The sequence below is a fragment of the Trichomycterus rosablanca genome, chromosome 15 (genome assembly GCF_030014385.1).
Source record: "Trichomycterus rosablanca isolate fTriRos1 chromosome 15, fTriRos1.hap1, whole genome shotgun sequence".
NCBI lineage: Eukaryota > Metazoa > Chordata > Actinopteri > Siluriformes > Trichomycteridae > Trichomycterus > Trichomycterus rosablanca.
This window is the reverse complement of record NC_086002.1, coordinates 23,403,158-23,415,803: the sequence shown is the minus strand read 5'-3', so window position 1 is coordinate 23,415,803 and position 12,646 is coordinate 23,403,158. Positions and strand designations below refer to the sequence as shown.

At 42.2% G+C, this 12,646-nt stretch overlaps 3 protein-coding genes across 3 annotated transcripts; all 3 read right to left on the bottom strand.

Moving 5' to 3' along the window:
* Positions 1-1,121: 1,121 nt before the first annotated feature.
* On the bottom strand, positions 1,122-1,532 carry LOC134328957 (histone H3). Its single transcript, XM_063010198.1, has one exon. It carries the CDS (start codon positions 1,530-1,532, stop codon positions 1,122-1,124), a length of 411 nt encoding a protein of 136 aa, XP_062866268.1.
* Positions 1,533-2,220: 688 nt separating this feature from the next.
* LOC134328986 (histone H2A-like) lies at positions 2,221-2,609 on the bottom strand. The gene has a single exon (XM_063010223.1). It carries the CDS (start codon positions 2,607-2,609, stop codon positions 2,223-2,225), a length of 387 nt encoding a protein of 128 aa, XP_062866293.1. The 3' UTR covers positions 2,221-2,222.
* A 566-nt stretch (positions 2,610-3,175) lies between these two features.
* Positions 3,176-3,554, bottom strand: LOC134329086 (histone H1-like; the record flags this gene model as incomplete). Its single annotated transcript, XM_063010333.1, has 1 exon — positions 3,176-3,554. A coding segment is annotated over one exon (345 nt), but the record flags the coding sequence as incomplete, so codon positions are not given.
* Between the last annotated feature and the right edge of the window lie 9,092 nt (positions 3,555-12,646).

Here is a 12,646-nt window from a genome sequence, read left to right as displayed (position 1 = left end):
CATGGGCGTCTATTTTTTTACTGAAGTGAAACATGGGGTTATATTAGTTTGGGTTAGAAGGAGGTTGGGCTTAAATTGAGCTCAACAGATATCATCTGTGTTGCCTAGGAACACAAGGCGCACCTGGAGGTGATGAACCACACCTGGGTCCTCATGCCTTCAGATCAGGTAGCGAGAACAATGAGTTCCAGCCTGAGTGTGAGTACCAGCCGGAGAACCTGCAAACGGAGACAAAAACCCGTCAGAAATGGGAGTCGGTGCTGCGGGACTCAGGGGGCAAAGGTTAAAGTTACACACACACACACACACAGTGGCGACTGAAACACATGAATTACCAAATTAGAAAAGGCATAATTGTGAATACGGTTGTTTTATTACCATTATTACAATAACCAGTCTTATGGTTAACATTCATTTACATTTTCAGCATGCGCTTTTTTCCAAAGCGACTTACACAATGAGCTGAACACGATGAGCAATTGAGGGTTAAGGGCCTTGCTCAGGGACCCAACAGTGGCAACTTGAACCAGCAACCTTCTGTTTACTAGTCCAGTGCCTTAACCACTGAGCTACCACTGCCCTACATTCAATATTCTGCTCATTCCTGATGCCTTCATCCAGCGTGTTTGCATTCTACCAATGTACAGCCATACTGTAGATTACACTACAATCAGTTAATACGATCTCGGTGTAAAATACAGACTGTGTACACCGTGCAACACCAACGCCACTAAATCCTCCTAACAATTTTTTATATTACATAAAATATAATATAATATTCTATATGCTTTATAGAACCCCATAAACATACACCACTATAAACATTATTAATCATGTGTTATAAGACACCTGTCAATCTTTAATCAGCTGTACTTATGTAACCTTGTTTATAATTGTTGTAAGAACATGTAAAGTACATCTCTACACACACCAAAACATATTAAACAGTTTTTCCTAATATTTATAACTGATAAATATAACTAAATTATAACTCGGAACACGCACACACGATGGAATAAAAAAATAAATAAAAAAATGTTATGAAAAGTGCCCATTTCAGTGGAAGCATGTAAGTGGCTCTTAAAAGAGCCTTTGGGGATAACTGGATGGAGTGGGTTCGTTTAAGCACGCTCTCCGCGAATACGGCGGGCCAGCTGGATGTCCTTAGGCATGATGGTCACCCTCTTGGCATGGATGGCGCACAGGTTGGTGTCCTCGAACAGGCCGACCAGGTAAGCCTCACTGGCCTCCTGCAGAGCCATGACGGCAGAACTCTGGAAGCGCAGATCGGTCTTAAAGTCCTGAGCGATCTCTCTAACCAGGCGCTGGAAGGGCAGCTTGCGGATGAGCAGCTCAGTGGACTTCTGATAACGGCGGATTTCACGCAGAGCCACGGTACCTGGCCTGTAACGGTGAGGTTTCTTCACACCGCCAGTAGCCGGGGCGCTCTTGCGGGCAGCCTTAGTGGCGAGCTGCTTCCTCGGCGCTTTACCACCGGTGGATTTACGAGCGGTCTGCTTGGTTCTTGCCATCGCGTCTGGAACTCTGCACTTCACCAACTGTAGGACAGAATATGTTAGCCCGCCCAACACGCTCTATTTATGTACCAGAGCCGCTCCGCGCTCATTGGGCGTCTTGATTACGCTCTTTTCTCATTGGACGATCGTGCTTACGTTAAATGTCGCTTACTGGTCGGCGTTCTGCCGCTGCCTCGTTTCAAAAAACATAATATTTCCTCTATGCTGTTGGCGGGATTTATAATACTTTCCTTTCTTTCTTTGTGCTTTTAGAACACAGCTTACAATCGCATTTAAAGCATATACCTTTTTAAAAAATATATTATTGAATATTTCGTTCATTTTGCTTGTTGTTAGTTATTATTAGCATTATTATTATTTTTGTTTCATGTGTATTACACAAACACGTTTGTTGCACCACTTTTAATCGTCTATATTGTTGGTTTTGTTACTGCAAGTGACCTATAACTTGGCTAATGTATACATATATAGGGATATATGTAAAGATAAGATAGATAGGGAAAAAATAAATCGTACATATTGATTTGTTAATTTTAACGTGATAAATCACGTGTTTCATGCCGTGTGAGTCTATGAAACGATATTACATTTGTTTTGTTTACACATTAGCTGAAGCAATTGCACTTTTTCTGTGGAAATGGGTGGCTCTTAAAAGAGCCTTTTGGTTATAACACGAGAGCGACTTTACTTGGCCTTGGATGGTTTCTCGGTCTTCTTGGGCAACAGAACAGCCTGGATGTTAGGCAGCACACCGCCCTGAGCGATGGTTACACCTCCAAGCAGTCTGTTCAGCTCCTCGTCGTTACGCACGGCCAACTGCAGATGACGAGGGATGATACGAGACTTCTTGTTATCTCTGGCGGCGTTACCAGCCAACTCGAGGATCTCAGCGGTCAGATACTCCAGCACGGCAGCCAAGTAGACAGGAGCTCCAGCTCCCACACGCTCGGCGTAATTACCCTTACGTAGCAATCTGTGAACACGGCCCACGGGGAACTGAAGTCCGGCACGAGATGAACGAGTCTTGGCCTTAGCTCTAGCCTTACCACCGGTCTTCCCTCGTCCACTCATTTTGATGATCAGATGCGTTCGAGGAACAAAACTGAAGTAAACTGGGGGAAGGCTCGAAGCTGTATGATATAGGAAAACTTGCCTCTCTCCTATTGGCTTAGAGCGAAGGCACAGCTGAGCCAATCATAAACGCGCCGTCATGTCTCAGGGAAACACATACACGCCCCCTCACATATTGCCCCCCCCCTCTTCTCCTCCGTTCTTCCGCCCGTGTAATGTATGATACAGAAAAGCTTCTCTTAAGCAACAATTACATTATATTATGTCACAATAACATTTACACTAACAATTACATTATGTAAGGAGCTCATATACGTGAGTGCACATACATATACACATTTATACGGACAGTTTTATGGGGATGTGTGACAAAATCATTATTATACATAAAACAGGACCAGTCATACTTAGTGTTTTTAACTCCTTGCTTATTACACTCTCCACATAATATGTATGTATGAATGGCTGCATGTATGAACAGTTCGCATGCATGCTTATATGTATATATGTGTTTAGGAAACGCGACACTTTATGGGAAGATATAGGTGGCTCTTAAAAGAGCCGTTTTAAGAAAATGAAGATAAGAAAACAGGAACAAGTTTACTTCTTCTTGGGGGCAGCTTTTTTGGCCTTGGCCGCTTTGGGTTTAGCGGTCTTGGGTTTGGCTACCTTGGCTTTTTTAGGACTCTTGGCTGCCTTCTTGGGGGTCGCCGGCTTCTTAGCCTTCTTGGGGCTCTTGGTGGTTTTCTTAGCGGCAGCAGCGGGTTTCTTGACCTTCTTGGGGGACTTCTTAGCTGCGGGCTTCTTGGCTGTCACCTTCTTGGGCTTCTTTGCAGCGGCGGGTTTCTTTGCGGCCTTTTTCACTTTAGGAGCGGCGGCTTTTTTGACCGCGGGTTTCTTCGCCTCGGTCTGCTTCTTGTTGAGCTTGAAAGAGCCTGAGGCGCCGGTGCCCTTGGTCTGCACCAGGATGTCCTTGGTCACCAGGCTTTTGACGGTGAGTTTGACGCGGGAGTTGTTCTTCTCCACGTCGTATCCACCTGCAGACAGAGCTTTCTTCAGGGCGGCCAGGGACACGCCGCTCCTCTCCTTGGAAGCGGAAACAGCTTTGACGATCAGCTCGCCGACGCTGGGACCCGCTTTCTTGGGTTTGGCCGCGGTCTTCTTTTTAGGAGCCTTGGCGGGGGCCGAGCTGGCCGGTGCTGGAGCTTCTTCTACCATCGTTGTTTGAGCTAAAACGGCGCTAAGAAAGAGCGAGTGAAGCGCTGTGCTCTGTTGTACAGAGATTTCTACCTCTTACGAGAGGGGGCGGGGCTTTATAGCACACATGAGAACTGTGTAGACTCAACTCGACAGCGTCTGTGTGCTTCCGTGACACATGCGCACTTGTGTTTTCTCATGGCAAATAGTGATTAAAATACAAGTCCTGATATAAAATACGAGGTAATAAAGTGCACGTCGGCCGAACATAAGCTCTCTCGTTCATGTAAAAGCCCGCAAAGGGAACCTAACGATGCTCTGTTTCCTTGTGTTCTGCTAAAACAGCACACCGCTCCTGATGCGTAAAGCGACGCAGCGCACATTTCACATCTTATTACACGTAAAAATATGCCGAGGAAACCCGATCTTCTTGTAGACACAGGCTGAAAAGAGCAAACAAAGCCTTGGTGTTTTCCACATGTATTTATAAGCGGATGTGAGCTTCCTTTTCTACTAGAAAAATAGGCTGTTTAGTGCGAAGTAAAACACAGTTACCAAGCAGGACTAGGTCGAGTCCAGGGTGCTTAACTGTCATGTAGCTGAAAGAACAAATGTAAGAAAAAAGTAAACATAACAATTTAGAATAATAATGATGATAATAAGAAGAATAGTTAAACACACTAACATTAATTTCAGTTATTCCTACATATTTGTGCTGTAAGATCTACAGAACATCCCCGTGTCAGTTTTAAGTTCACATATACTGACACATTTCTAAAACAACACATGGCTCAAACATTCACATACTACTGATGTTTCTAACTCTTACAAAACAGATTCAAGTCTATTTTAGTTATTTATCTGATACATCTCTTTTATAAAGATGCACTTGTTAACGTTTAACTTTTTTAACACAGTTAAAATACAATGTCTTATTTCACTTATTTGGTTTTTATTGATACACAGCTAAGATCACTTTCACTTTAACCAAGATGTGTCTGACTTTGAAATATGTTTATGAAACGTTATGCTTTAGCAGAATATGACTTATAACGTCCCATTTCTCACAATACAGTGAAATATACAAACACATTTTTAACACAGATGTCACTTATAAAGACTTTATAAGTCAGTATTGTTCAGCACAGAAGAATCTGAAAACTTATTTACTCAATTTTTATGTATGTATTTGTTTATTTAGTTAATCACTCATTCATGACTAACACCCGATTTAACAAAACATTAATGGCTCTAGCAGTCCAGGTGAGACATATCCACCCATTTTACTTACATTTCTCTCTCTCTCTCTCTCTCTCTCTCTCTCTCTCTCTCTCTCTCTCTCTCTCTCTCACACACACACACACACACACACCTGCAAAAGCTAGCAACAAACACAAGCGTTGTCCATTTATATATTACACATTCCTAAACACAATTTTACTCTCATGTTTTATTCACCCTACACCTCCTCCTACACCGCTGCAGGTGTTTTAGATGTATTTTTTTATCCTAACGTGTCTCTAATGCTACTTTCACAAGCACTGAAAGGTTTCTAAAGCTATTTGTTTGTTTTATTTCAATTTCACTACAATTTGACTGATTTGACCTAATATGAATTTTTTTATCATACACTGCTCTATTCTCCCACTCTGTCTTATATCCTAGTATGTGTTATTTTTTGCCCTGTTGAATTTCTTTTTTTAGCATGTTTAAAACTGCAAAATTATTAAAATTAAACTTTAGTTACAGAAAATATGTGTAATACATCAAATCGATTGTGGATTAATTTACTGAGGCAAAACTACAGTGGCTAAGAATTGCAAAACAAATTAACAATTTAGAAAACAAAATTACAAAAACAAAAACAAATTTACAAGAGCTGAAACACTTTTACCAATGCCGAAACAAATTTACAAACGGCCGATCTGATGGAAAGGGTAAGTACAATACACAGGAAGAGCTCGTTGCTTACCTGCTGCCAATCAAACTGTTTTGCAAGGATGAAGTGAACAGAGTTTGTGATGGTAACACTAAACAATAGTGATGTGCAGATGAAGCCTCATTAAAGCTTTTGAAGCTTTTCCTGATTGTGCTGAAAAGAGCTGAGTGGGGGAGGAGGGGGGTGGTTAGGGTTGCACCTATAAAAAATATAAGGTGTCTTACACAGTCATGAGAACATTATCAAAATGTTTTATTTAGGGTGTTTAACATATATTATTTTAATTCTTTATAATAATAAGTCAGAACCATATTTTAGACAAAACAACGCACTCTGCCCACTGTGCTACTCATACAGCGGTGTATTAAACAGGTTGTTATGCTGATAAACCTGCGCGCACACACCGTTACTAAGAACACTTTCTAATTCCCACGATAGCAGCAGTATCCTTCTGTTAATACATATCGCTTTGTCTCCCATTGATAAAAATACGGAACGAAGCTTGTCCTGTATCATTTCAATACTGAATGCGGCGTTTAGTCTCCAAATAAAGAACGATTCTGTATTTTACGGGGCGGTTGGTAACCCTAGTTTGACTGCAGGGGCAGAATCGCCCCAGAATGCTCTCATAGACTCTCATGTTAAAGCTCTTTTTTTCGTATTACAGGAGCTATAATGCATTTTGAATGATCTCCGGAGGGGCTCGCACATACGTGCCTGCGTCACACGTAATCGTTCCTTATTTGGAAACTAAAGATGATGTTCCGCATTTTTATCAATGGGACAGAAACGCTGCAGATTAGACTGAGACGGGGTGATATGTATGAAACAGAAGAAAACAGCTGCTACCGCGGGAATTAAAAGGGGTTCGGTTATTATTGTAAGTAGTGTTCACTTTTAGTCTTAGTAACGCCGTGTGCAGGGCGAAAGTAAAGTAACAGGGTCAGTACTTTTCTCACTGCCCCCCTAAGCAACGCAGTCCAGAACAGGGCTGCATGTCTGTGTGATGGATCATGTAAAAACGTTGTTTACACTATTGAGAAAATTTTTTACATGATGTTCTTTATGCATGTTGTTTTACCTAAAATATGGTTTTGATTTATTATTATAAAGAATGAAAATAATAAATGTTAAACAGCCTAAATAAAACTGTGTATGACCCGTTATATTTTGGGTTGCACAGTTCTGAAAGTTGGCAACTCTAGTTGGAGCAGCTAGCACCTAAAATAAAATGCTGATGAAGACTGAATTAAATTGTTAGTGTGAAGGCTTTACTTCATTTTATGATTAATGGTAAAGCTGGTCTCTCTCCATGTTCAAAGTTATTTGTGAGGGCAAACTGACAGATGACTTAAGATGTTAATTATTTAAGCATTAATTTACCCATTCAACAGGTCACCTTGGCCATCATCGCAACAATTGCCCCCCCTGAGAGATTTGGCAGGAGCCGCCACTGTTTGACTGTCTCTTATATAGTCAGTGAGATAAAAGCACCAAAGCTTTGAATCAGTCCCGCACATTCCTGCTGGTTTAATACAAGCTCCGATACACTGAGTCGAGTGTTACAAAAGTGAAACAAGCTTCAAAGCCTCGGTATCAAATGTTCCATCCCTAATAAACAATGTTCTGTCTATTTTGTGTTAATTATTTCAGCCAGTTGGCCACTTTTGTTTTTCTTGTGTGAATTCCTTAGATGTTTAGAGAAGCGGACGGTAGATAGAGATGCACAGGCCATGTCTAAACGTCTGCACACACAATCTTCCTACAAGAAAAACAAAAGTGGGTCAAACTGTGCCAAATCAATGTGCGGATCATGATCCGCCGAAGAGCTGACCCCGCAACCGAGCGGGAAAAAGGCCCAGGAGAAGAAGAAGATTGTCATGTGTTTGTAAATACATCTTTTCGGATGCAACAACTCTTTTTATATGTGTGTTCAGTTTTAATCTGAGAAGCAGCCTTTGAAAATGGGTATCGTTGAGTGTCATCTTTGTCTGAAGTACCTTTCGTGGTTGACCCAGCACCTAAAAAGGATTTGCAGTTCTCCCAGGGGCTTTAGTAAAGTTTAGTACTTGAAATTCTAAGTGCTGACCTTAAGAAAACATGGCAAGTCTGCATGGATTTTGCTCGAATCGTTGTCCAGAAAAAAAATACTTTGGAATGCCTGAACGGTTCCAAATTTGAGTATGTTTATCTAGAGCCTCTGATGACAATGTAGCCGAAATTTCGGACTCGTCTGACCTTTCTAGAGCCTGTTTGGACACGTTCCAATTCCAATATATTCCCATTCAAATCCCATTATAACTTTTTGGACACCACTTGGGCCGTTTGACTTAAAACTCAACTATGTGGGCAGTCAACACCTCTAGAAGTAGTCTGAAAAATCTGAAAGCTCTAGGTCCACATGAAGATTTTTAAGGCCTTTCAGTATTTCTCCTCCTTCACTGAGAAAGGCATAAGGCCAAGGTGCAAGTCTGCATGGATTTTGCTCGAATCGTTGCCCCAATAAAAAATACTTCGGAAAGCCCGAACGCTTCCAAATTTGAGTATGTTTATCTGGAGCCTATGTCGACAATGTCGCCAAAATTTCGGACCCATCGGACCTTGCTACCCCGTTTGGACACGTCCAAATCCCAATTTATTCCCATTCAGATTCTTACACGCTCTATGTAACACTGCTTTGAAAGGTCCGATCGACTCAAAACTCGAATGTGTGGGCTGTGGACACCTCTAGAAGCAGTGTGAAAAATCTGGAAGCCCTAGGTCCACTTGAACATTTTTAAGGCCTTCCTGTGTTTCTTTTGCCTGACTTTGAACCATTTCTAAAGGTTCCAGAACCTCTAGGACAACAAAACTTGTTTGCATTACAAACTACGAGTTTTCCCGAGTGTAACCATACCAAATTTGTCTACCTAAGTGCCCAATAAACATGTTAATTTAGTAGCTAAACGTTATAAAAACGGGGCGATTTTCCGCGATTTCCCGTGGAGTTAGCTCAAGCTGCTGGTGTCAAACAGCATCTACTCATCGAGACAAATCTATTGATATGTGTATCTTGCATGTTGACCACCGGGAAGTATGAAAAACGAGTTTCATTAGCATTCGGTTGCTAACGTAGGCCTCATAGGCTTGGCGGGAATAAACAGTCAAACACAGACACCGGGACTCGATTGAATCGTAATCTAGGAGTCCTCCCGAGTGCATGGGTACCAAATTTGTCCAACAAAGTGCCCGATAAACATGTTAATTTAGTAAAAAAAATAATAAAAAACGGGGCGATTTTCCGTTTCTGGTGTCAAATGACATCTACTCATCAAGACGAATCCATTGGTATGTGTTTCGTGTCTGTAGACCCTTGGGAAGTGTGAAAAATAAGCATTTGGGCCTTCACTACTGTATGCTGCTTATGGGACGCCACTCAAGTATTCAATACATTGCAAATGGGATGACTTTTCACTGTCCAAAAGCTGTATATTTGTCATGCCTTTATTATATTGGAAATGGGATAAGTTTATTTTTATTTTTATTTGGTCCAAAACCAGTATAGTATTGTTAGGATAAATCTTTTGTTCAAGAGGTCCTGAAGAAAGCAGTCGAAGGAAGTCCAGAAAGTACTCTTTAAAACACTTTATTAAGTGTAAAAATAATCTGTGAATATATATCAGAGCTAAGCCGGCCGGCGCTCCTTTTCTCCTGCAGTCTAGACACACCACGTAAGAAAGAGGCCGAATCTTTCTCTGCGCCAGTTTTTAAACTCAGCTAGGCTCCTCCTCCTTTACTGCTGGTGGAGCCAATGAAATGTGCTAAAGAGGCCCAGGCTCCGCCCTCTGCCAAGAGTTTATGGCAGCCGCCATTTTGAACAATAGACCATGTGGTCTGGATGTAATTTATGTTTAATAATGATATGTTAAAAACCTAACAATCCCCCCTTGGAAGCATCTTAATGCTTTCACAATAACTTTTAACTATAGGTTAGGTGTTTCTAGATCCCAGGAGACAAGGATAGCTGTCAGCAACCCCCCAATTTAACCCCTTCTGACTACATGGCCACTGGGCTGAATTTTATACAATAAAACGTTTCTAAAAATAAAAAGGCTACCAATTAAACTAAAGGAACCGTACCTATCGCAACAGCTCCTAACCCTGAAACAAACAAACAAAAAATAATAAAAACAGGAAATCAAAAATAAAGTAATTTAAAAAATAGGAAATCAAAAAGAGAAGAAAAATAAAATAAACACAATGGGTGCGTAGCTTCCACAGGAAGTCCGTTCAGGTTGTCCTCCACCAGACGGAGCTGCAGATATTCAGAAGGGGCCCATAGCTCCTGTGTCTCTGCATGACTCCTAATGTCTTATGGATTCTCCCCTGTCGGTCTTACCTGTTTCCACAGCAGCACAAACATTTCCTAAAAATAGCAGAGTACCAAACATATATACATTGTAAACAATCCTGAACTAACCCCTTGCGTTTTGTAGCTAAACTATGTATGTTGCACTTAACTAGTGTTTTCAAAGATGGTCTATGTGTCTGCGAACTATGTGTTTTTTTTTTTTTTCTCCTAGTCTAACTAAATTCTCCCCCCTCGTCTTGTTCCGCTCCGTTGATTCCGCTGGACTCTTCTTCCACATAGTCGGTTTTGTCGGGCTTTTCTGCTGTGGGTTGTTCCCTGTAGGCAGGTCCAGTTAGTGCCACTTCTGTCCCTTGGAGTGGGTCTTCCAGTCCCCTCAGTGTCTGCCTCTGCCAGTCCTTCCAAGTCTCCTTCCTTCATCACGGTGTGTGATTAGTAGTGCTGGTCCTCTCTCCTCATCTTGTCTGGTCGGTTTTACCTTTAATTAAGCAGAGTTAGTAGCACTTATACTGCTCGAAGTGGGTCTTCCGGCCCACCTTCAAGGGTATCCTCCTCATCATCATCTGCATGCTATCTAGACAAAACAGCCAACACCATCTGGATAACTGGTGGATCCTGCCCCCCTCTGCTTCCTCTACTCACTATATCTATTAAAAAATTTCTATTAATACCCTGATGCACGGGATACCACAACAACAACATATCACTAAAATTACCAATCCTACGCATGCTGACATCACCAAATTTGCAATAACTCCCTTCCATGGCCCAAACATCCCTTCTAGCCACTTAACCCATTCATACACACATACAATCATACAACAGACAAACATATAAGCTACTTACCCAGCCCTCACCGCAGCCACCCCACTCCCAACATCGGGATACACGGCCACGGTGAGCTTAGACACCACTGCCGCAAGGCTTTCTGGGTAAAGCCCGTGCCAGACCCAGTGGCAACGCTACACTGCCTCCTCCCTAATGGTCAACCGTCCCGGTGACCCACTCACCAGCGTCCACTGGGTGGCTCTGTGTCTGGACCGCACCCCATTACACTGCCGAGTCGCTCTTCCACCCACTGCTGGACCGGGCACCCTGCCCCTACAGCCACCTGGGCTAGCGCACTCCGACAGACTGGGCATATTGGCTCACCAAACCATCAGAGCCACCCAAACACCACGATCCCACTTCTGACACCAATGTGGCGCCGGCGAGTAAGGAAGGTTAGCGTCAGGGCCGCAAGTGAGCTGCCTTTGGCAGTTCATTCAGTGTTTTAGCGACAGACACCCATTCATACACACATCCCTTCTGAAAAATGTCCCCTGTTTATCGGTTCTGGTTTGTTGCTCCTGAAACAGGTGTAATTGTCTTTATAAGCTTTGATGTTGGTTGGGGTTGGTTCCTGAGTTAGTGGGTGAGACATGGATAAATTCTCTATGTGTTAAATTAGACATTTTAGACCGCTTTAAACAACCTTTCGAGCAAAATCTGTAACACGTATTAAGACAAAGATAAACTGGTTTTAACGAGACACACCCTAGAACAGAAGATTCCTGCCTAGTCGAAGAATACGAGTATTCTTTTAACATTCACTGGCACAACTCACTCGGTTGTCCAAACACAACTCAGACAAAAGAACGTAAACCTCAGTACAACAACAGTGTCTACTGGAAACAAACAATTACTTCACCACGACCGACAATGGCCCTATGGAAACAAACATATACTTCAGGGCAATCGACAGTGATCCCCTGGAAACAAACAATTACTTCACCGCGACCGACAATGGCCCTATGGAAACAAACATATACTTCAGGGCAATCGACAGTGATCCCCTGGAAACAAACAATTACTTCACCGCGACCGACAATGGCCCTATGGAAACAAACATATACTTCACCGCAACCGACAATGGCCCTATGGAAACAAACAATTACTTCACCGCGACCGACAATGGCCCTATGGAAACAAACATATACTTCACCGCGACCGACAATGGCCCTATGGAAACAAACATATACTTCACCGCGACCGACAATGGCCCTATGGAAACAAACATATACTTCAGGGCAATCGACAGTGATCCCCTGGAAACAAACAATTACATCACAGCGACCGACAATGGTCCTATGGAAACAAACATATAGTTCATTACTTGTCTCTCATACTGCATTAACCCTTCCTGCTATATAAAATTCCCCTTCAAACAGTTCAAACTGATCAGAGCAGAAGGTGCATACACATTACATCTAACATTTTCTACACTTATTCTACTTCATCATCGTCGCATGCTAGAGAGCCTTCAAATTTTCTAAATCACATTTTTTCCAATACAAATCCCCAATCCACTATTTATTATTTACTCTGTCATACTTAAAATAACAACAGCTCTGCTATATCAACTTCCATCAGTCCTACAAACCCCTGACTTATATTATTTATTCATTCAGATTTTTACCCCAACTTTTGGTCACTGGTACTAACACACCTCCTGCTTCTAACAATACAGACTCCATTTCCCACAATCCAACAGACTCTCACATGACCATCTCC

Coding starts and splice junctions, on each gene's coding strand:
- LOC134328957 (XM_063010198.1), bottom strand. CDS start 1,532: ATGGCAAGAACCAAGCAGACCGCTCGTAAATCCACCGGTGGTAAAGCG.
- LOC134328986 (XM_063010223.1), bottom strand. CDS start 2,609: ATGAGTGGACGAGGGAAGACCGGTGGTAAGGCTAGAGCTAAGGCCAAG.